Raw genomic sequence first — 23285 nt, forward strand, 5'->3', positions numbered from 1 at the left:
GTCGAGATGGTTGACTGGCTTGCTGGCTTGCTGGCTTGCTGGCTGTGGAGGAAGAAGAAGGGTGTTAGCCGAACGAGCGGTGACAGCGGCTCGGTACGAGGAAGTGAGGCTCACTTCGACCGGGTCGCCCCAGTTGGGCTCCGTATGAGCCACATTTGACCTTTTTCACGCTTTTACCAACCACCATTGCAGCCTGCAAGTGTGACACTGTGCACAACCGTTGCAAGGGCGAGTTGGAAGCTCATTTTGCATGCATCGCCAACCATAGTTTTTTTCTTTTTTTTTTTTACCCCGGCTTCTTTTCTCGCACTACCTTTGTTTGGGGGTAAAAAAAAATGGAGGTGGGTGGGGTTGATATTTACACTATTCCTGCTTGCCTGCGTTTGGCATTCCACCTTTGCAATCTAGCAGAAGAACGCAATAAAGATCACAATCGGTTTGTGTGCACGCAGAAGCAATGCAGCCAGTTGCATGCGAGTTTTCCTCTCATGCTGACAAGGATTACACCCCCCCAACACACGCACGCACACACAAATCCTCACCCCCGCCCCATTTCTGCCTTGTTTTTTTAGCCACAAACTGAGTGTGACTTGCCACACTTTGCTCCAATCTGCCCTACAAGAGGGGCTTGTGTGTGCACAGCGGTGCCGCTCACTTGACAACAGGCAGCAGTTGAGATGATTATTAAAAAAAAAAAAAAAAAGGGAGGCTTCAAGCTAATTATTGCTGTTGGAATCTTGAGTTTGAAATGTGCGTTAAAATTCTCTGCTAGCGTAATGCGAAAAAACAAAGCAAAACGCTATAGACGGGCTAACGAGTGCATCGGTGTTACGCCCGGGCTTATAAAATGTGGAGCAACACAGGAAGAGGGATAATGTAACAGTGCTCGCAGGCACATTCTTTATCCTCCGCGAAGAAAGACTCGTATTACTGAGAAAGTGCTTCGACTGTCTCCATGTACAGTGTCGCCGTATTTAGATCGCTGCCAGGTAGTACCAAAAAGAGAGTAGTACCAAAAAATGTTCAGTCTTCTGTCAAGGCACCACTGCAATTCAATTCAGGCTCATTTGAGAAAAATATCAAACCCTGTCCATTGGATACGTTTGAGAACAAAAATACTCCCAAATTCTTCCGTTGCCGAGCGTTAAAGGACAGACGCATTATGTCTCGCTCAGTTGCTTCTTCTTCTTCTTTTTTTTTTCTTGTGAATATTTCAAAAGATCACTCCCACCCCACGACAGTCAACAACAACCTGAAGGCTAATTAAAAATAGATATGACAAGTATGGCTTTTGAAGACATTGAGCAATATATTCAAGAGGTTCGGACGAGACTTTTCCCCGTGTCACGTGTTTGTTTTCTGCTTTAATGTATTACAAGTCTTGATTGAAATGCTCTGTAAATACAGATTTAGTGATTCAGAGTGACTCGGAATTGTTAATTCCATTTGGGCATGTGTGTATGTGTGTGTTTTGTTTATTGTGACAACACAGGGGCTTTGCTTTGTGTGTACAAAGCAGCGTTCCAAAATTCCTCCAGGCGAAAGGTGCGAAGTCACTTGTTTGGCGCCGCTGCAAGCTTTCGGTCCAACTCTGAATCCGTTTGGCATTACTCCGGAGCCTCGTGACCGAGAATGCAATAAGCAGCTTTTTGCATCATCTGTTCATTTCTCATTTGTGTCCTTTCCTGTTAGTTGCGTTGCTCAAGATTTCTTAATCACAGCGAGGTGGAGCGCGAGGAAATTGCACGACTTGACCTTTGCGGTGATGCGTCTCTGATGAGACGTTCATGTCCAACAATCGGCTTTAAAAATTTGGAGAAAAGGTGAGCCATAGGCAGGTTTTTGACACCTGGAAAGAAAAAAAAAAACTATGAAATGACGTTTGCGTTAACAAAATAAAATAAATCCTTGAAACGAATGAATCAATGAAATAACTGAAACTGTCCCTGATGTTCAAAAATGTTTTTCGTGAAAATGTCATTGAGTCTTTGTCAATGAACTCTTTCAATGGCAGCCATTTTCAAACAAGACACAATTTTGAGAGCTTGCTGGCTGATCTTTCAAGGCTCAAACAAAATTGGCTTTTATGATTAAGGCGACACAGACCCCCCTCTCCCCCCCAAAAAAAGAAAGATTATACTTTCTCCTTTCACCCCTCCAACATGTTTGGTTCTAAATTTTTCCTTATTTTTTTATTTTTTTAAGTAATTCGCAGTAGAACACGGGTTGGTCTCACCCAAGTCACCCTTTTAGGGCCGAAAATAAAAACAAAACACAGGAAACAAGCTTTTTTTTTCAATAGTGACTTTTATGCTAATAATTTTTGTTTTGGTGACGCCACAAACATCTGAAAAGTCCCTTTTCTCTCCAACAGCAGCAATGAAAATGTGCTTTTGATGGCAAAAGAATGTACTTAAAAATAATCACTAGTGCGACAATTTGGCAACCTGTACAAAATATTTGAAAATGCTTTAATAATAGTAGTAGTATTTAGTAATGTGTGTACCAATATGTTTGTAAATTGTCTATTTTCAAATTTAAAATAATCTCTGTTGTCTTTTTTGACACTCTTTGTTCTTGATTTAAGATGACAAACCCTTTGATCACAAACTGCTTTTAACGGTCGAATTTCCAAATCTGCCCCTTTTCCGCCTTCCATCGATCGTGATCATTCGAAAGAGACCCAATGTTGCCATCTACTGGCCATCCTTTATTTTGTATTTATCGATTTACTTTCCATCTTAAAGATCAGATCAGAGTTGGCTGAGACTTTTCTCCCTGCAAAAAAAAAAACCATGATTGGCGCCAATTCTCATCGCTGGCACTCCAGATTAAGATTCACGTCGACGACATTTCCCGTCAACGGTGCAAAGGGTGAATATCATACGTGACATTTTGGGGTTCATTCCAAATCGTCTGTAAAGAAGAAAGAAGAGCTCAAAGAATCATTTGAACTTTTAGTTTTTCTATTCTTTGCACATATCTTGCAAATGACAAGAACTCAGTTAGTTAAGAAAAAAACAACTAAAACCAATGCTAAAACTAATAAAAAAAACATTAAAACAAAGCATTTTTAGAAAAATAAAAACTAACAAACCTGCACTAAAAACTAATCAAAACTGAGTTAAAAACAAAAAGTACAAGTCAAAATAAAATAAAAAATAACTGAAATGAAAACTGGCCAACTATTTTAACGGTGGTGTGTCGTGACTTTGGGGAAACTCTGTTGCTAGCTTAGCACACAAGCGAGTCTTCTCTTGTCATCGTCTTCAAGTGAAGCTCGCTGCTAAACACGCCGTTGACAGTGGCCACGCACCTAACGGGGTTTTTGTGCTCAGGCGCACCGAGGTCCGCGTCAGCGCGAGCCGAGACGGATCACATGTGACAATTTGACTTTTGCCGGGAGGCCACCTGGCGCGCACGCGCGAGTTGGCTCTGCTGACGGCAGCAAGTGAAAACCGGCAGCCAGCTGGAGTCATTTTTAGCCCAGAACGTGAACAAGAGCCACGTATTTGATCCTAATCATCAGCGGATGCTTCTACTTGCGTGTCGACCACCGAGTGCATATTTGTATTCTGTCGTTTTGCTAAAAATAGATTTTGATCGTTTATTTATAGTTGCACGTGGACTTGGATTACTTTGGGACGTTTTCGCTTTCGCGATTGAGCCTCGGTTTGTTTCTCTTTGAGAGTTCACCACCTCATGTTTTATACCTACGTTTAATCTTGTCATGTCAAGGAAGCTTCAAACATATTCATAACATAACGCTAACTTCAAATTAAAAGTTTACCAAACATTAAATTGACACCAATGCAGTCGACTTAGAAGGCTTTTACTTTGAATTGGCCCGGGTGGCGGCTAGCTTGACTTGTCCTTTCGATATTTCGGTTTGCTCGTTGATACCGACATCAACGCGACGCCATTCCGAAATCATATTGAGGCGCTGATTTAGTACGCTTACAAATGCAAGTTCATTACACCGTCATTGTATGTTAACTAGTGATAGACCCATTATCGAGCGGGCCGATTATCGGTGTCGATATTTGGCATTTTGCTGATTATCGGCTTCTGCTTTTTTTTTTTTTCTTCACTTTCAAGGCCAATAAATTAAAAGCTGGTTTATTTTGGTTCGCTGCAGCACACTTCTCTCTCTCTCTCTCTCTCTCTCGGCTGTGCTGGTGGCCCTGCCTGCAGAAGCAGATTGGCCCACCCACAGCACCGTCTGATTGGTTCCTTGTGCAGTGGGTAGCAGCCAATCAGCACTAAGCTGCCTGTTTGCTTTTTCCCCCTTGAGATTTTTTAAAAAAGTATTTATTATATATTTCTTTTCCGTATAAGTGTGAATGCCGACATTTATTTAGTTTCCACGTAAAGTACTGCTCATTGGTCTATTGACAACTTTTTAGTCGCGTCACTGTGTTGTGAAGGTGCATCCTCTTCGAACCTTTGCCCCTCATTAGATTAAGGAGGAATTAGGCTCTGTTGTGGATTTAGGGCATGGCAAAGCGACGGATTTGGCCAGATTAAGCTCCATATAGGGGGATAACGGCAGCTCTGCTCGGAGGTTGTAATCTGACTCTGCGCATGACGCCTGCTAATTCACGTGAACAAATGGATGCGTGCGGCCAAAGAAGACGAAGGAGCAACTCGTGCATTGACGAGATGAAGTTAGAATCCGCACTCTTGTGCCCGTTTTTGACATCGGGTGTTTGATGCAGATCCCTCAGCGGCTTTCATCTCATCAACTTTTGTGAGCATTGGCGGTTGACAAAAAGCATTTGGAAGGGAGACAATATTGGCGTGTCGGTAGATGCCTCGGTCTCGCATTCCGCGCGTCAATCGAGACCGCGTGTGTACAACACGCGGAAGTAGACTTTTTTTTTTGGGCCGTGCGGGGGAGGCGAGGCGAGGCGAGGCTCGCGGGTGCGAGGGGCGGCAGTAAATCTACTTCCTCACCTCACGGAAGCGGCACTGGGTTTGTGCGCTTTTGTGTACACTTTGTTTGGTGGCAAAACACGCATGGGTCAGGGCTCTCAGACTCGCAATCATTTTTGAAATACAGTGTTTATAAGCCCAAATCCGATATTTGGCAGAATAAAATTCTGACAGTGGATACATTGAATTCATTTAAAAAAAAAAAAATTGAATAGAATCATTCATTGGGGTCCTTTAATGTTTACAATAATAAAAATACAAATTACTGGCATAAAATGTCATTTTTTTAAAAATATTTTTTTACAATACTTTGTCCTTTAAAATGTAAATTTATCCCACAAATCGGGCGATTATTATTTTTCTTTTGCTGATTTTTGTTTATTTTCTCGTTTATTTATTTATTTTTTTTATGTGTGCATTTCTGTAGGGGAAGTTTGACTGTCATTATTTTTTGTCTTATATTGTCCCCCATTTTAAACAATTAGCGAACGAAATTTTGCACCACTTTCATCGGTGGGCGGTTCTGCTCGTTATTTGTGTAATTTAAAGGGCCAGAGCATCAGAACACACCTCGGACCCCTAGCAACTCCCCCCCTAATGGGAAAAAAAATATATAAAACGACATAACTCGACCTTGGCACTGAATGTTTTAATTCTAATGGAACTGTTAAAGTTCATTTGGGCAGTTAGAGTTTAATGAAACTAAAATAAAAAATAAAAAATTTAGAGAAGAGGGGGGCGATTCATTTTGCAGCTTCTAATGAACGGTGAACTACGGAAGTGGTTGTACGCCCATCCATAGATTGCAAGCTGCACATTTCCTGCCGCAAAATTAGGTCACGATGTCAACATTCCTTGTTCTGGTGGCTTTTTTTTTTTTTTTTCAACTGGAGCTTAAGACAGACGTGTCATCTTTTGGGCTCATCAATCTCAAATATTAATGAACTAGATGCCGCACCTTCATCTTGTCTGACTGTTTATGGAACCTCAGAACACACACACACTGACGCGCACTCCTCTGACTTTGCCCTTATCATCGTGAGCAGGCTCCATGTGGGGGGGAACATACCAGAAGTGTAATTTTATGGTGAGCAGAACAGGGGCAAGCCCCTGCATGCTGCCTTGGAACATCTAAACACACTCAGGATTTTCATTGGGAGACCTCATTTCAAACTCTTATGTCACCATAGTCGCGTCAAGGAAATGTCAAACGGCAAAACTTTTTGATGGGATTTCTGAGGTTTGAAGCTTCTTGAAGTTTCGTTCCATCCAGGTTTGGAGATGTCGCATCTCAGCTGTCAAAGTGTTGCTATTGCCATTTGTCCTCGCTGGGCGGGGCCGTGGGGAGGGGGGGGCAGGTGTCGTGCCGCGTTGCCACGTCGGTTCACGTTGGAGTTTGACTTGTTTTGTTTTTAATCTGCTAATGGCATCGAGCGCTTTAATGGCATTTAGATGAGGCTGCAGTTTTCAACGCTGACGATTTTCTATACGTGTTTGAGATCTCAAAAGCCATTAAGCAAATGAGCAAAAAAATGTGGCCAATTGAGAAAAGCCTTAATTACAGATGGGGGATGTGCACCATTAGACAGTCCTGTTTTTTTTTTTTTTCTTTTCTCCCGTCTTCCCTCCCCCGCTTCTCTCCTGGCTTCAGCCGCCGTTTGAAATGACGACCCGAGGGAGAGGTTTTCCCGTCTTTCAGGTGTCGTGAGCTCACTAACCTCATTGTGTGGACACAAGAGAAACTCCAGCTACACAAATACAGCTGGAGGTGAGCGCAGGCCTCAAGGTTTATTTACATTGCTTGGCATTTGCTGATCACAGGCTGCCCCGCTTCGGATGAAGCTTCTTGTTCCACGTGGTGCTGGGGAGTTAGCAGCCTGACGAGAGGCGGTCTTGGCGTTATTAGGATTTTATTTATTTATTTATTTTTTTGCATTTGTAATTAGTGATGCCGGCTGACATGGCTTCGATATTTTTTATTTATTTATTTTTCTTGGCGGCGTGTGTTCCGATATGAAAACAACAGAAAACGCTCTTAACTGTCATGGCCAAGGCGTGTCAGTCCATCATGCGTGACAAAGTTTTTTTTTTTGTCTTTTAAAATACGTTTGACACCGTCGCCACTCGAGCTGTCATAATTGATTCATCGACAATTGATAATCAGACTAATCTGCAGCTATTTTAATAATTGAGTGATCATTTACTGCCGTTCTTAAACTTAAAATTGTCAAAATTCTCTGTCAGCCTCTCAATAATAATTTTTCATTTAGTCCGGAAAACAGGCTGATTAACTTTTGTGTTTGATCAAAACAAGACATACGCAAATATCCGCTTTTACTTCGGCAAACAATAAACGCACCAGTAACTGCATCCATTTCAAAAAAGGTTGGTGAGTGTAACATTCATCCCTCTTGTGCGATATTATTTAATTGTTGTTTTTCTTATTTTATCCGACACTAAACAATAGTGATAGACTGATTATCGACCGGGCCGGTTATCGGGGCCGATATTGGGCCTCTTGCGATTATCAGCATCAGCCTTTTTTTATTTAACTTTCACCGTTGACAAATTAAAAGCTGCTTTATTTTGGCTCGCTGCAGCGCACTTCTCTCTCTCTCTCGCTCTCGCTGCTGTGCTGGTGGCCCCGCCTGAAGAAGCAGATTGGCCCGCCCACAGCACCATCTGATTGGTTCCTTGTAGCAGCCAATCAACAGAAAGCTGCCAGTTTGTTTACATTGAACTAGAAAACATGCTGCTGAGCCTGGGAGGTCCGCATACTTTTTTTTTTCAACTTTTAAAACGAAGTTGTCAATTTTCTGAGCTCTAAAAAGGCTTCAACATGTTGAAAATCGTTAAAGTTGTTTCATAAATATGTGGTTAAAGGCATTTAAACTAAATCAAGTTTTGGAGTTTTAATTTTTCAAAATTCCGACACCATGTTATTTCTTTTTTTTCTACAAATGAATATCGGCTTCAAATATCGGTCATCGGCCTCCATGACTTCTAATAATCGGTATCAACCCTGGAAAAAAAAAAGCATATCGGTCTATTACTACTAAATAATGCCAAATAAACGGAAGTAACAAACAGTAAATGAGGAAAAATGGTTTTGTAATACACTTTCATGCAAAATAAAATGTCATCCGATTAATCGATTTGAAAATGATTCGATAGTGACGGCCTTAGAAGCCACCAAAATCCAAAGAAAAATGACAAACAAAACGGCCATTATGTCCCGTGTCGGGTCAATATTGCAATTGCGATTTACTCTGCGATCATGTATTTTTTTTTCTTTTTTACAAACACAAGCCAGAAATGTGTTAAAATGTCCGTCTTGCAGGTGAGGCTAACGCTTAAATAAAAGCAAACGAACCATTCGAGGCCTCGTTTTGTAGGCGCGCGTAATTTGAGTGTGCCGTGAGAGGGGAAAAAAAAAAAGGTAGATGGCTGCTTCCATTTGAGCCGGGCCGCTGAGCCTTTGCTGCCCACGTGGCAGGAGGAGGGATGAGGACCTGGCCTACTCACTCCAAACAAACTTTGCAGAGGCTGAATCGTGACCGAGGTGTGCGTGCTGTTTTCAAAGCAGGACGTGGCGCTTCGCGGCTGCTCTGCCCTTCATGTGAAATTTCATTAGCGCCAAACGCTCATTCGCTCCCTGTCTATGCTCGAATTCTCTCCTTTGCAGCCAAAATGAATTTTTGCGCGTGTGATAAAGTGCGCTTTGCCGTGAGCACGAGACGGAGCCGAGTGCCCCCCCCCCACCTGGAAATGAAGCCCACTCGTTCAGAGTTGGCCTCCACAGTTGCCAGGCAATCACATCTCTCATCAGCCCGCCTTACAGCGAGCCGCCGTTAGCCAGATTGTGTGGAGGTTACGATGTCCCGCGCCTCCCATTGATTATTCTACTTTGCCTGTCGAAGCATCGCCGGGGAGTCCTGCATGGCGCTCGGCAATTGTTTGATCCCCGATGCCGTCTCGCTCCATTTTAGAGTAGAACCAGTCAAGCTCGGAGGCGGGCAAACACCCGCTCTCGGGAGTATTGCGGCAAGCGGCGAGACGCCTTGATGGAGGCACGACGCAAGCTCGGTTCACAAACTCACTCCATTTATTTTGAAATTTCTGTTCGTGAACGGAAACGTTCATGAACCCAAGCCGTGTTTCTCAACAAAAGTGATGGCAATATTTTCCTTTTCAAGTTTTATTCACAAACCTGAAATGGAATTGCCGTTGAAATGATTAATCGAATCACTCAAAAGTGTTTTTCGTTTCGTTTAGACCCGAGGTCCCCCCCCACTTCGGACTAGGCGGCGCAGATGAAAGAAAAAACAAAAACTTGCATTACTTCTATTTTATTTATTGTTTGAGGCTAAAAACATCTTATTTTGAAAATTGACAGGCACCTCTATCTATTGGTGCAACGGATCATCTTTGACCCGTGATCCGTACGGATCAAGGTCGGGCACAATTCGCGGAGTAGCTGGTGAAAATCAAACTACGGCAATCACGAAGAAGAAGTTGAAATCCAACATGCATCACGTAAATTGCTATGGGGGCATTTTGGCAACTTGTGGTGAAACCAGTCCTCAAATTAATGAGGGAGGATTTTTTTTTTTTGGGTCTCTCTGTCAAGAAAGCTGCAAACACACTCAACGAACACGCCGCCTCCGTAAAGGCTAACGTCGAAGTAAAGCTTAAGAAATAATATATTGAGTCCTTGATGCCAATTTGATCCAGCTCTGTTCTCGTGGTCAAGTGGCAACGATGTTGAGCTCAGGCCAATGACTTGCAGTTTTTGCAAAGCCCACGCGTCAGAGCCAACTTGTAATACCAAAACGCCCGTGATGCTCCGAGTCCGTCTCCATGTATAGAATGTAATCCAATCCTCGCTGGAGGAATGCGGCGAGCTTTGGGCGCAGCCAAAGTGAAGTACAAATCTGATAGTCTAACAAAGTGATTTGAAGGCCGTGCTCGGGTTGCAGTCGGCCCAGGAGAAATCCACTTGGCCTCCCTCTTCACAAAAAACGCATTCTTGGTCATTTTCCGTCTTGTATACGTCTTGAAAAGACCGTATTTGTGACGTCATCTGGGAGCCGCATTAAGCCTTCTTTCATTTGTGTTTGTTTTCGAGCCAGCCCTTCTTTGGAGCCCAAACAGATGGCGTAATCATGCAGCGCCGCCTCTATTCAGCCATATTTGCTTTGAATGAAAATAAATGTGACGCAGCAAACTATCATGGCACTTACCATATGGACCGGGAGTCTATACAGTGGAGGAAATTGTTTCAAGCGCCGGATTTCAATGGCAACGCTGTCTGACGCCGACAAACCGATTCGTGTGCAAAGCAAATTTGCCGTTTGAACAAGTCGTTGCTCAAGTCCATAAGTGTGTTTACATGACACTCGAGGGAGACGGAGTGAAAGTGTCATCGTGGAGTGGCCATTTTTGGACAGAAGAGGAGAGCGAAATATTGCTGCGGCAGCTACAAGACGAATTAGCCAGTGACATCAGGAGCCGGAGTCGACTTCTTCGGTATTTCAGTGTGACCGTCTGGGGGAGCGACACCAGATCCTTGAAACTGTTCTCATTTTCAATCTCGGAGTTTGACTGTTTGACCCGTTTAATAAACGGATGAGATGCAAATGAGGGATGGAAACGAGTGGCGTGGTGTAGTGACGGGCAAATGAAGCTTTTATGAACCATTTGAGGCAATCGGTTCAAAATGGTTTGAAGCTTCAATGCTTCGGTGATATTGACATCTGGTGGCGAAAAACTAGAACTGCTGTCAAATATGATACTTTTATACTAAAAAAGATGTTTTTGTGCATTGTGGCAGTTTTTGAGTCAATTAACAAAATCAAGTTGACGGCTCATCCCTTCTTTAAATCATTTAATCCCAGCCATTTTCACTAGGGAAAAGCCCTCAATCCCAGCGTTTTTCGGCATTTTGACTGATTTTACGAGGCCAACAGAATATTGTGGGCTAATGCTACAAAAACACGGCGCGATGACGCAAAAAAAAGGATAAGACGTATAAATACGTCTTTGGGAGGCAGGGACTACGTTTTTGAAAACATGTTTGCATGTTTTATGGATTGAATGAGTTTTAATGTGGAGCTAAGAAATATTGTAAATGTCATTTCATTAAGTCTGAATTCGACAAAAGCGTGAAACGTTACGCCAAGAAACCACGACTTACATTCACACACTAACGTATAAACATTTCTACCTACACCAAGTAGCAAGGGTAAAGTATATGCATTTCAAACATTTTTATTTAAGAATATCATTTTTTCCACAGTCTTTGGATTTCGACGGTTTCTTTTTCGAGTTTACTTGAGTTCATTTCAAGAATGAACAGTTCTTGCTTCGGACGTCGCCAGTCACGTGTTTTTCTCCAGACTGAACGGAGCATCAGAACAGCGTTCCGAGGCAATTTTATTTCTGCGTTTGAAACGTGCGCCGGAGCTTCGCTTTCCGAGTGCCCTAGCGTGGCGTTAGCAACTTCCTTGCTTCGATGCGACAGCAACCGTTACCCGGCAAAGCCGCGCCACTGAATTGCAGAGGCAGACAAAAAAAACGAACTGCGCTGATAAACGTCACGGACTGACCGCAGTGGAATGACCTGGCCAGCCCCCAACCGGGATTTTTGAAAGAAGGCCTTGGCCTTCCGTGACGTTGCCTTCCTCTGACTGAACGGCGGCTGGCGAATGTGACGCTAACTACCTGTAATCTGGCGGCTGCCGGTAAAGCCTGCACAGATGGCGCCTTCTGCATAATACGCTGCCAGTGAATTTGGAAAGTGCTCTCTCTGCAGTATGGAGGTCAGGCTGGCGGCAGAGGCGGATGATTTACTCTACGGTCCCTTTTAGCCTACAGGGCTTGCATAATCGCAGCTACTTGAGGGCCTCCGTCACAGCTTCTGCTGCGGGGAGCTGGGAATGGCGAGACAAGATGTGCGAGTTCGCTTATATCCCATTCTGACTCAGAATTCCTTTGCTTGTTAGAGGTGCAAGTCTTTTGTCGGACACTTTTTGCTGTGCCCAGAACTCCCCCCTCCCCCTTCTGTTTTTGGCCGTTGGGCACTCCTGGCAAGCGAGCGAGAAAGTGCCACGCCCACACAAGTCACGGCCCTGATTCAGCCGTGGGCTTTGGAGGTGGGCGTGGGCAAAGGGGATCAGGAAGCCGCGGTTAAGCGACACGGGATTTTTCGGGCTCTTGTCTTGGCGTGTGGCAGGAGGAGGTGGCTGGCCGCGCCGTCCCGTTGCCTCGCCACCTGTCCTCTGAAAAAAACGCTGTCAGCAAGCCAGAAATAAAAGTCAACCTCGGAACACACCGCATACTACGATGAGGTGAGACGAAGTATTGCACTCTCGGGGCTTTTTAAAATTTTTTTTTTTTTGCCGTGCCACGGTGAAAATGCTTTGTCACATATCTGAAGGCTGAGCAGGGCTTGCCTCAATTAACAGACCAACGTGATAGTTGGACAGTGCCATTTAATAATTTTTTTTAAATTTTTTTTTTAGGACAAGCGATTTGTTATCTTCTGTCCAAAGGCTTGTCGGTCCTGGTGTTTAATTTGGGTCATCCTTGGGTCCGGTATGCACCGTCAACTAAGTGTGGGTGCAAATATAGACTGCCCCCCCCACCCCCACCCCCTTCGTATGAGTTTTGTATTTGCAGTGGCGAAACCTCCACAAGTCAGCCACCAACGAGCCCGCCTTGAGAGGTGCGATCACGCCCATTTAGGCTTATTATTTATGTTCGAGACAAACCGTGAATGAGTGCAGAAAATAATGAAGTTGAGAAGTGCAAAGCTTTGTTCGGCCAAATTCCTCCACTTTACGTGTTAGACCATGCGACCCCGATAAAGACATCGGGGATTTCATTTGACCGAACTGGATGTGTGATGAGAAATGCGAGTGAACTGCGCACGGTCGGACGCATGTCACTCAAACAACAAGGAGCGCTGGCCGGGCTCTCCAGGGTTGGCGGGGGACATATGTTCGCAATAGAACTGTGTTGTTGGCCCCTCCCACGACAAGCACCAGTTGACAGCTTGATGGAGAGCGACGGACCAACTCACAAAGGTGCTCTGTTCATGTGCAAAAAAGCTTCTCGTGGCCCTGAAGGGAATACAAACATGCTTACAAATTCCTCCCTTCCCGCTTTGCTCTTTATTTGAGCCGTCCGAGGATAGTTTGTGGTGTTTTTACGCAGATGGAAAGACAGCTTTTGGTTTCGCGACCCGGCGCGTGGCCACCATCTTTTGGTCCGTTGTTTGTCGCCCCGAGTGCGCTGTAAGAGATGCCGCTCGGTCAACTTATTCACGACCAGCCGAGTAAATGAAAATGGATCTTTGACGTCTTTCGCCGTCAATGGCAGTCAATGAGTTAACGGACGGAAGCAGAGACGGAAGGTTCTCAAGTCACCATTCCGCTGAAGCCGCCGATGCCCGTCTTGCGTTGTCACTCGTGCGTGCCGTACTTGAATACATTAATTTCCTTGCAGGTTTTCCCGTTATTTTCTGTCTCTATGGCGAAAATGCCACAGGCTGTACGTGGATGGCGTACGGTTGAAGCGGTAAGACTCAGAGAAGTGCGACATGCACATTTCATCAGTAAGAATTCCATTTGACATTCCATTGGACAACTGGTTAGCACGATGGCCTCACAGTGCAGAGGTTGCGGGTTCGATTCCAGCTCTTTGCATGTTCTCCCCGTGCCTGCGTGGCTTTTCTCCGGGTACTCCGGTTTCCTCCCACTTTCCAAAAACATGCACGGAAGGTTGATTGGAAACTAAATTGAGTGTGAGCGCAGATGGTTGGACGTCTTTGTGTACCCTGTGATTGGCTGGCGACCAGTTCAGGGTGTGTCCCGCCTACTATCCCAGCTGACAACCCGCCGAGCTGTGATAGGCTCCAGCATGCCCCGCGACCCTCGTGAACAGAAGCGGTTCAGAGACCGGATGGATGGCGTTTTCTGGGCCTCTACTCACCAATCCGACGTCGGCCTTGAAGTCGGCACGTCAGACAGTAAAATGACAGAAGCACACATCGCTAAAGCCGACGGAGACGCCAATGACGCTGGACTTTCTACACATGTATGAGAAGTAGTACCTCTCCATGCCACCGGCGGCGCTAGTCAATCCGTAGCCCATGTCGGTGGTGTCGAATGGACGTCTTTCCTGAATGTCTTGGCGCTCTTCTTTCCAGCCAGCCGTTATGTCCGGAGCGATGTGAGAATGTGCTCATCTAACGGAATAGCTTTGAATTTCTCCGTTCGTCTTGTCCAATGCTCCGATTCGCTCGCTAACAGCCAATCGCAGTGATCGTTTGTCTCGACAGCCCGATCTGATTGTTGAATCTTTTGAACACTTCCCGCCAGTTCGCCCTAACGACGGCTCCGACTTTATGACGTTCCTCGCCACACCAAACGGACGCCGTGTACCCACCGAATTCCTCCCGATTGCTGTGTTCGAGCCCTTCAAGTCTATCTCAAAGCCCATCACGTACAAAATTCACGGCAAAATGCAAAGTGAACTTCTGTAAGTCACGATTCCCTTCATTGAGATATTATTGCTAAAATAACAATGGCTGCCATTGATAGTTCAGTCATTTAGAAGTTTGTAATGTCGGGCGAGGAACGCATCGCCCACAACTGGATTTGCATTTCTGGCCTTCAGCTTGAAGATGCGTAAAAGCTCGCGACTGAATCGAAATTCAATTGAACAAACTGGGCCAAACTCTTCTCTTAAGTGCTGCCAATCATTTGCAGCTCGCGCCAACCCCGCAGGCGACGCTGGAATGCCGTTCGCGTCTGGCTGTCCTCAAAATGACACGGAGTGTCCTGAAAAACTTGTTTGATCGAGGCGAGGAGGTCTCGCCGTGAGGCGCCGCTGGTCTTCTTGTTTGCGTCGAGGCAAACGTTGCGTCCTCGTCTTCCACATCCGTTCGACCTCGCCCATTGTTGCGCCGCCGCGACGCTCCAAAGCTGCTTCGAGCGCCGTCGCTAATGAAAGCTAATCCTGTGTCACGGCATTGTGTCGCGAGGGAGGCGGTTGCAGACCTCAGCGGGGAACGTCTTCTTCGGGACCTGTCAGAACGGCTTTGGCAGGAAATGGCAGAGTGTTATCCCGGCTCGGCACCTGCAAATCTGAAAGCTGTTTTACGGAAACGCTGACCTTTTGCTCGGCTGCATAAACGTCATCATTTGTCAAATAGGATGAAGATTTTTCATTCAGGATGAAAGTGACTTGTTGGGTCGTGATGAGTTGACGTCCGTGGCGGTCAAATTTGAAATATTGGTTATCGGCCTCCATAACTACTAATAATCGGTATCGGTATCGGCCCTGAAAATCAGTATGTCGGTCTATCACTACTTATGGCGCAAACGATATCGACATCCTTTTCGCATATTGCATTTCTTTTCATCATATGGTGCAGTCCAACATAAAAACGCTCCCTTAAAAGTCTGCAATGAACGATGATGTAGCGGGGAGGAACCCAGGACGGTCAGATATTTCTTTTCTGTCTTTTTTTTTCCTTTTTTTTGCACTTCATTTCATTGACTGAGCTGTCAGGCGTGCAGCCCCCATCCCAGCGTCACTGCTGTCGTAGATGGCAGCTGGGACAGGGGTCCCTGGCGGCCTCTAACTGTGTCATTGATCTGCTGCCACTCTGATGGCTCGCCGCACGCACGCACCCAATCTCCAGCAGGAATCCACTGCAGGGACTTCCCTCACACAGTGACCACCCGGCCCCACCCCCTAACGCCCCCTCCCCCCTTCCCCCCACCTACTTCCTGTCACCCCTCCTTACTTTGCATACATACTGTACAGCCATCGCGCCTCCCACGCTTCTGCTTTTGCCGCACTAATCGACCGGGGAGGATTGTTGATGGTTCCCGGCATGCTTTCTTTGCGGTGAAATCTGTTGAGCAACCGGCGGGAATCACGGCGGCCACTCGGCCTCGCATGTCACTCGAGTCTCAAACGCGCTGACGGCTTCTGTCAGAGCTTGATGCGCCTGACAGCGGGGCCGCGATAGACGCTCGTTGCCTTGTCCGGTTTAATAATCGGCAGTCGTTTGGGTCGCCGTCATGGATGGGATTTCTTTATTCCAGAGGTTTTTTTTTTTTTTTTCCCAATTTGGAGGCGGCCACCTCCGCCCACCTACGGCTCTGAACGCTGTGACCTCACGACAATTTTTATCGAACTGGTGTTGTACAAGCTGGGCATGATTTTCAACCGCGGCTGCACTACCGCTGCACACCAGCAGGACGGCACTGTAGCACAAAAAGTTAGAAGCCGCGCCGAAAACGCCCGTAAAAAAGGAGACGTGCCGCTAATGACCGATTGCAAATATTTCCGACTGTTTTGTGGATTTCAGGTGAATTCCGATTTTAGGCATTTATTCCTCCAAAATATCTTTAACGGCATTTACTAACCTTGTGTTTTTAGCTTTTCAGCAATTTCTTTAAACAAATGGTGAAGAACAATACAATGTTGTAATTTTCTTTTTTTTCACCCACACGTGTGCAAATGATCACGGGTACTCTCAACCAAGAAATAGCCCGTTTCCACTAGTTTGTTTGTTATTTAGCATGCCGGAAACATGTTTGCCGCTCCCATTTTTTTTCCCAGTCTTGGCTCATTTTTGTGCGTCACATAATAAGCTTTGATGGATAAAAGATTAAGACTTTGACTCTACAGGCTGTTTCCCTGGCAACGCGCTTTACTCGCTTTTATCTCCTCACCTGCTCGATGGCACCGCGGAAAGAGCTTGCATGTTCGCCGCGATGGTCAAGAGCGGTTGGCTGCATACTAATAGGTGCTAATGAACATTATTGATGATGACATTGACTCCAGGTCGTTCTAATGAAGTGGAAGGCTTGTCCATTTGTGACCACGTTTCGCACAAAATTGCATGATTGACATTCACGGAGGCTTTTTCCTGCCTCAAATTGAGGCCATGAGTTCTGATCATTAGCTCATATGCGAATGCCTTTTTTAACAGGTTTTTTTTTTTTTGCCACCTCGCCAAGACATCCCTTGAACAACCAACGTTGAAACTTGTAGCGTTTATTTGGGAGGAATCGAATCGGCTTGATTACAAACCGTCGTCGTCCGACACATTTGCAATAAGGAAGAAAATCCTTTTCTCGTCTGGTTTTAATTCTGCAAAAATTGATTATAACATCGATTTAAACAGCTTAAAGTATGCATCAATGTAAAAAAAATCACAACGTCATGTGAACCAGAGCCGCTCTCTCATGTCTCTGCTGCAAAAACGTAATCGGGGTAATTTGTTTTCATTTGCAGAGCAGAAGCATTGTGGGTCGCGTAGTTTCATGGCTAAATCCCGTTAGCGTTAGCAACAGAGTCCAAAAGTGGGCGCGTGAAATTACTTAATACGATGTAACGCTCCCTTTCATAGCAGCTCGGCGGTGATAATCGAAGCGCATTGCGGCTGGTGCCCAATTCAATTTCTGACACGAGCTTGCTGCAAGTGACGCACACGGGCTAGCGTGTGTTTCTGGAACGTCACACGTAATTTTCTGTTGTGGCACACAGCAAACTCACGTTTCTTAAAAACAAAACACACTTTTTGTATACTCGTGTTGCTCGAACAGCAACAGCACACGTGCTCTGATGCGAGTGCGGTCACTCGGCAACCACGTACCGTGTTGCGTTTCTAAACTCGGAAATCGCAACACTCAACGCAACGCAGCGTGATGTCCCATTTGCCATAAGTCATTAATTGTAGCTGACAATAAAACCCAAACTACCTAGGTCGGTAGAATATATTCAGGGACAGTGGAAAAAAAAAAAAAAAATTTGCACGTTTTGGCCTTCATGTACGTTAGCGCATTTTGTATGTGTAGATTATATTCTGCATGCCAGAGAAGCAAAACAAATTATTTTGTATGAAGGTTAAAGAAATGCAAAATTAAAAAATCAATTCAAGTGTTTGGTTTTCTTTTCTTGATACAAAAATTTTTCATATGATTTCGGTCCTGTCTACATAAAAAGAAATATGGAGAAAAAGTATTTATTTTAGTATTTATTGGTAGTTTTACAGAATTAGTGCAACTTGCCTTTTGTGGATGGCTGCAGTGCCACATTGAGACAAGCATGGCGGCGATTTAAAAAAACAAAATCCAATCGATGTCGGCGACTAAAAATCGAATCGGGGCTTGAATCGTAACATGCCTCTTTCTGATACATCGGCATAGCATAGCAGCCTAATTGTTAAGATACTGTTAAGATTTCACGAGTGCTCTCTGGCTTCTTTTTGGGCCGCCGTTGCGATCGGCAACTGGACCGCCGCAGCTTGCCGACAGCATTTCACAGCATCCATCTGGCGGCCGGACGGTTAGCGTACGTCGACAGGCATCGGCGCCAAGTGCGAATCTCTCACTTGACATCTTCCACAATGGTCTGCACCCAGGTGGAAAAAGGTGGCTCGTTATCCGCCCCACTTGTCGGACTGTCAGTGTCTTCTTGCAAATTAAGACCACCGGGCTGTAAGTCTCCACTGGATATGTTGTTATTGCGGTTGGCACATTGATGGCTCTTGAATAGAAATGGCGGTGATGTTATAGTCTCAACTGATTGCTAATTTGGCCCCAGGCGGTGAATTTTGGGACATGAATTAAAGCTTTGCAGAGGGCAAAGAAAGAAAAAAAAAAAAGAAGGCGTGCGAGAGGGCGTCTTATGACTTGAGGAAGGTAGTCATCTTTGATACGGCTCCCTGGCGACACTTGTGTTCACTTCCCGTTTGCGTCTTTATTGCCTCCGATGCTCCCGGCAGCCCTTTTCTGGGCTTTTTCCGTTTCTACCTCAGCCATCCGTGCAAGGCACCTGCTGCTCTCCTCCGCTGCTTGCCAACGTTTTACTGCGCACAGATGTAATCAGCTCACTCAAATACACTTTGCTACAAGAAGCGTTTTGTTCGGGACGCAAATGCGTCACCGAGTGCTGCTGGCACATTTCATAGCGGCCCTTTTGCTTTTGTCACCAGTAGCGATAGACCGATTCTTATTGGGCATTTTGCCGATTATCTGCATCAGCCTTTTTTAACTTTCAAGGTCGATAAATTCAAAGATGGTTCATTTTGACTCGCTGCAGCACATTTCGCTCTCTCTCTGCTATGCTGGTGGCCCCGCATGCAGAAGCAAATTGCCCCACCCACAGCACCATCTGATTGGTTCCTTGTGCAGTGGGTAGCAGCCAATCAGCAGTAAGATGCCTGTTTGCTTTTTCACCTCGAGTCACACGCATCTCGGGAGGCAACAGATTTGACCAAATTTTAATAAATGTCAGTCCACTACAAGTCACAACTAATCAAAATGTATTTGCTGTCGTAAACTTTAAAGAAAAGCAAATGAGGATGGGAGCGTCGTGCACTTTTCGTTAGACTTTTGAAACCAAGTTGTTTTTGATGATTTATTTTTTTACATTTTTGACACCATTTGAACACTTTTTTTCAATAAATGAATATCGGCTTCCAATATCGGTTATTGACACGCATGACTACTAATAATCTGTATCGGTATCGGCCCTGTAAAAAGCATATCGGTCTGTCACTAGTCACCAGCCCTCACGCTTGCAGGCCCGACATTTTCACAAGACCTTGAATTATTCACTTTTCGTTACGACTGAAATGTACTGAATATGTTGCACCCTTTTGGTTGCGCTTCTGCAGTCCTTTGTTCAATTGTTGCAAAATTTACCGTATATCCGATTTAAAGCCAAACCTTGCGCCGATTCATTATGTCCTTTCCAATTTAGAAAATTGATCATTTCTGGAGAGCGAGTGGCACTTGTTGGCCCACTCAAGGCTTCGCACTGAGGGTTTCATTCTCAAAAAGCTCCCCAAGTTTTTCTTTTCAAATTGATGAGGCTCGGTATATTTAATTAGCGTATGGCGCCATTACTCTTTTTGCGCTTACGATTGCGCTGACTACGCGTAATAACACAACATCTCAACTCATCCATTTATTTCTGGCGTTCTGTGGTTGCGTTTGCGTCAAGTGTGGCTTGTTTGGTGGACAGTGACAAGCTGAGCGTTGGAAATCCTCTGGGGGGGGTTTCGCGCCACGCACCGTCAGCGTTTTCACCAGGACTCATTTTGGCATGAGATGGGAAGATGGTGTGCGATTTCTCCAGCTCTTAGCGAGCCAATTGCTGCAAATCTACTGAACTAGCTTCATCTCTCTGATCAACATGCCCGATTCACGCCTGCAGTGCAGCTCGCCGTCTGCATCCGCAAAGCGGCGGCTGGTTGAATTCATGAAAGCGAGGCACTAATGGGCCGTTTGAAAGTCACGCTTCACATCTTTCGATGCTCTCGCGGCCGTGGAAATGATGTTCACACACGTGGACACATGCTTTGTTTTTATCGCCATGTCTTGGGACACACACACACACACACACACCTCCTGCCTCCCGTTACTTTGTGCCATGCAACGCTTTGGCACACGTGTGCGTTAATAGCGGGCTGTTGAAAATTCCACAAGAGGAAAGTTGCGCGTTTCCACTGTCCTGGCTGGTCGGCAATGAAAGGAGGATGTGTTGAAGGCAACAAGAAGGCCTTTCTTTGCGCTTATTCTTGCCAAGGTGTAGAGTGTTATTCTTTTACAAAGTCTTATGTCACCTCGGCGGCCCGCTCATCATTCCCCGGTTTGCGGGACCTCCCAATCGGAGCAGAAACGTCCGCATGTGAAAGGGTCGCATTGTTGCTGTGGGCGTGGCGGGGGCAGCAAAACGGCGCGCCGTTAACCGTTTCACACCCGAGCTCTGTTATTGCGTCAAAGAGTAGCGAAGGTCTTGGCGTCAGGCTTGAGTTGCGCAGCAGGTGCGAAGGGGAGGTCGGCTCGGGACCTTGTGTAACTCGATATTAGGCGCCGGTTTGTCATTGGCCCAGATACGGGAGGGGGGGGGGGAAGGCATGAAGTGGAGTCTTTGGCAACAAGTCAAGTGAGTAAGTTGCTCAACTATTCGGAAGGAACGGTGCATTTACGTTTCTGTCGTCAGAAAGGACTGCGCAATTTCGTTTCCAAAGCCTCTGTAAATCTCAAAGGCTCGTTTGGGACCTTGGACACAAACGCAGAAAACGTGAAGTCTTTACTGCGCAACGTTTTCCGACTTGACGGATCTTTCAAGACCCACAGAAGATTGTCTTTGATGACACGAGGCGCAAAGTCGACCAAAATAACGAGTCGATTGCTTGTTTGGCCCTTTTTCCATTCTTTAAAAATCGGCAGTGGAACGCCAATTCAAGTTTACTTCGGTAAATTCCAAATATTTTCTGTTACATTCAGTATAAAACACAGGATGCGCCGTCAAAAAATACTTGAGCTTTTGGATGTCGACCCCGATATAATCTGATAGTTTTTTTGTGCTGATAACGGACTGATATCAACATCGGAACGCGACGCCCCTCTCCGAGACAAGAAAACAATAATAACAAGACCGAGAGAGATTTCGTAGGCAAAAAAATCATTCCCAACGAAGAAATGCGGCGTTAGCGTTGGCGGCTTGCGGAAAGGCTCCAGTTGAGCATGAGTCATCCACGCCATGAACCGTGTCATCCTTTGTCACAATATCGTACGTTTCCGTACTCTGTTTGAATGAAATTTAGGCCAGGCTCGGCTTTTCAGAATGCCTAAACTTTTCCAATTTGCACTGGATTGACATTTCTGCCCCTCACGAGCCGCGGGACAAGTTGAAATCTGTCTTAGTTTGGTCTTGGCGAGACACTTCGCCATGTCTACCCGTTGAAAATCAAATTTGACGTTTATATTCGTCCGCGGCCGTAATCGCTTGGATCCCATTTGACGAATATCGTCCTCGGCGGTGAAGGAGTGACATGTTGCCGGTCAAGAATGAACGTGAAGGATGAAAAAAAATTATTTTAATGTATTGTCAGAAGCTTATCGATGAATTACGTCACCCTAAAACAAAACTGAATTATCCAGCGGTGTCCTGCACAGCGGGCCGAAATTGATTTTGTTCCGGGAGAACTAGCAAGTTTCTGCACCTCTAGAAATGTTCCGTTTTAAAAAACGCAGCTGTTGATTTAAAAATGGGTCCGTTGGGACACCAAATATCGTTTCACTTAGCAAGAGGGATGCCAAAGTAGCGGTCTGGTTACCGCTGATGTCACCTTCAGCGAGGATGGACGTTAGCATTAGCATTAGCATTAGCCCGCAGCGCACGGACGGGTCTTGCCTGAAGCGTCACACCTGTTCAATGTGCGACGTCTGAAATGAAGCCGTGCTCGGCAAACGTGTTCGCCTCTGAATAAACATTAGTTCTGGAAAAATGATGAGACGGTTTCAAAATAGAGATGTCTAACATTTACGCCCCCCCCCACCCCCTTGCAGCCGTTCCGTTCCCACCCAGTCATCGACTGACGGCCAAAGAGGTGTTTGACGGCGAGGGCAAGCCCAAAGTTGACGTGCTGAAAGCGCATCTGACCAAGGAGGGCCGCGTGGAGGAGGCGGTGGCGCTGCGGCTCATCAGGGAGGGCGCCGCCATCCTGCGCTCGGAGAAGAACCTGCTGGACATTGAGGCACCCGTCACAGGTCAGCGCCGGGCTCACTTTTCACTCACTCATTTCCAATGCGACGGTCCAGTGAGATTTTTTTTAGGTTGTAAATTCAAATTCTATTAAGTTTAAGGATCATAGTTTGTGCTATAATTAAAAGTGATGGACCGATATGCTTTTTGTCGGGGCTGATACCGATTATTAGTCGTCATGGAGACTAATAACCGATATTTGAAGCCGATATTCATTTGTTGAAAAAAAGGCTAAGGTGCTCTCAAAATTTTGAAAAATAAAAACGCCAGAACTTGACTTGGTAGAAATGCTTTTAAGGACGACACAACTTTAGTGATGTGTTAAAGCTTTTTTTTTATCCTAGAAAATAGACAATTTAGTTTTAAAAGTCAGACAAAAAGTGCACGGAGCACCTGTTGTGCGTGTGACTCGAGGTGAAAAAGCAAACAGGCATTTTACTGCGGATTGGCTGCTACAAGGAACCAATCAGATGGTGCTGTGGGCGGGCCAATCTGCTTCTGCAGGCGAGGCCACCAGCACAGCAGAGAGAGAAGTGTGCTGCAGCGAGGCAAAATAAGCTTTTAATTTATTTGCCTTTTAATTAAAAAAAAATCCAGATGCCGATAATTGGCAAAATGTCAAATGTCGGCCCCGATAATCGGCCTGGCTGATAATTGATCCATCACAACAGTTTAAATGATTGGTATTTTTTAAAGCAATGACGTCACAATGTAACTGCTGCGCAAACTTAAAAAAAGACAATTTGACCAAAACGAGCATCTGGAAT

General features: G+C 45.4%; 1 protein-coding gene across 3 annotated transcripts in view; it reads left to right on the forward strand.

The window, feature by feature from the left end:
* LOC148339150 (protein phosphatase 3 catalytic subunit alpha) overlaps positions 1–23285 on the forward strand; it is a 52050-nt gene that overhangs the window by 418 nt on the left and 28347 nt on the right. For 2 of the 3 annotated variants that reach the window (XM_088292352.1, XM_088292354.1), the window contains exon 2: positions 22323–22523. In XM_088292352.1, the coding sequence (XP_088148478.1) occupies positions 22323–22523 (201 nt within the window). Of the gene's footprint in view, positions 1–12159; positions 12285–22322; positions 22524–23285 lie in introns of those variants that run through there. The other variant, XM_088292355.1, reaches the window with a different exon arrangement.

Source organism: Idiotropiscis lumnitzeri, chromosome 4 (assembly GCF_059441095.1).
Source record: "Idiotropiscis lumnitzeri isolate Australia: NSW breed Sydney's pygmy pipehorse chromosome 4, RoL_Ilum_1.0, whole genome shotgun sequence".
Taxonomy (NCBI): Eukaryota; Metazoa; Chordata; class Actinopteri; order Syngnathiformes; family Syngnathidae; genus Idiotropiscis; species Idiotropiscis lumnitzeri.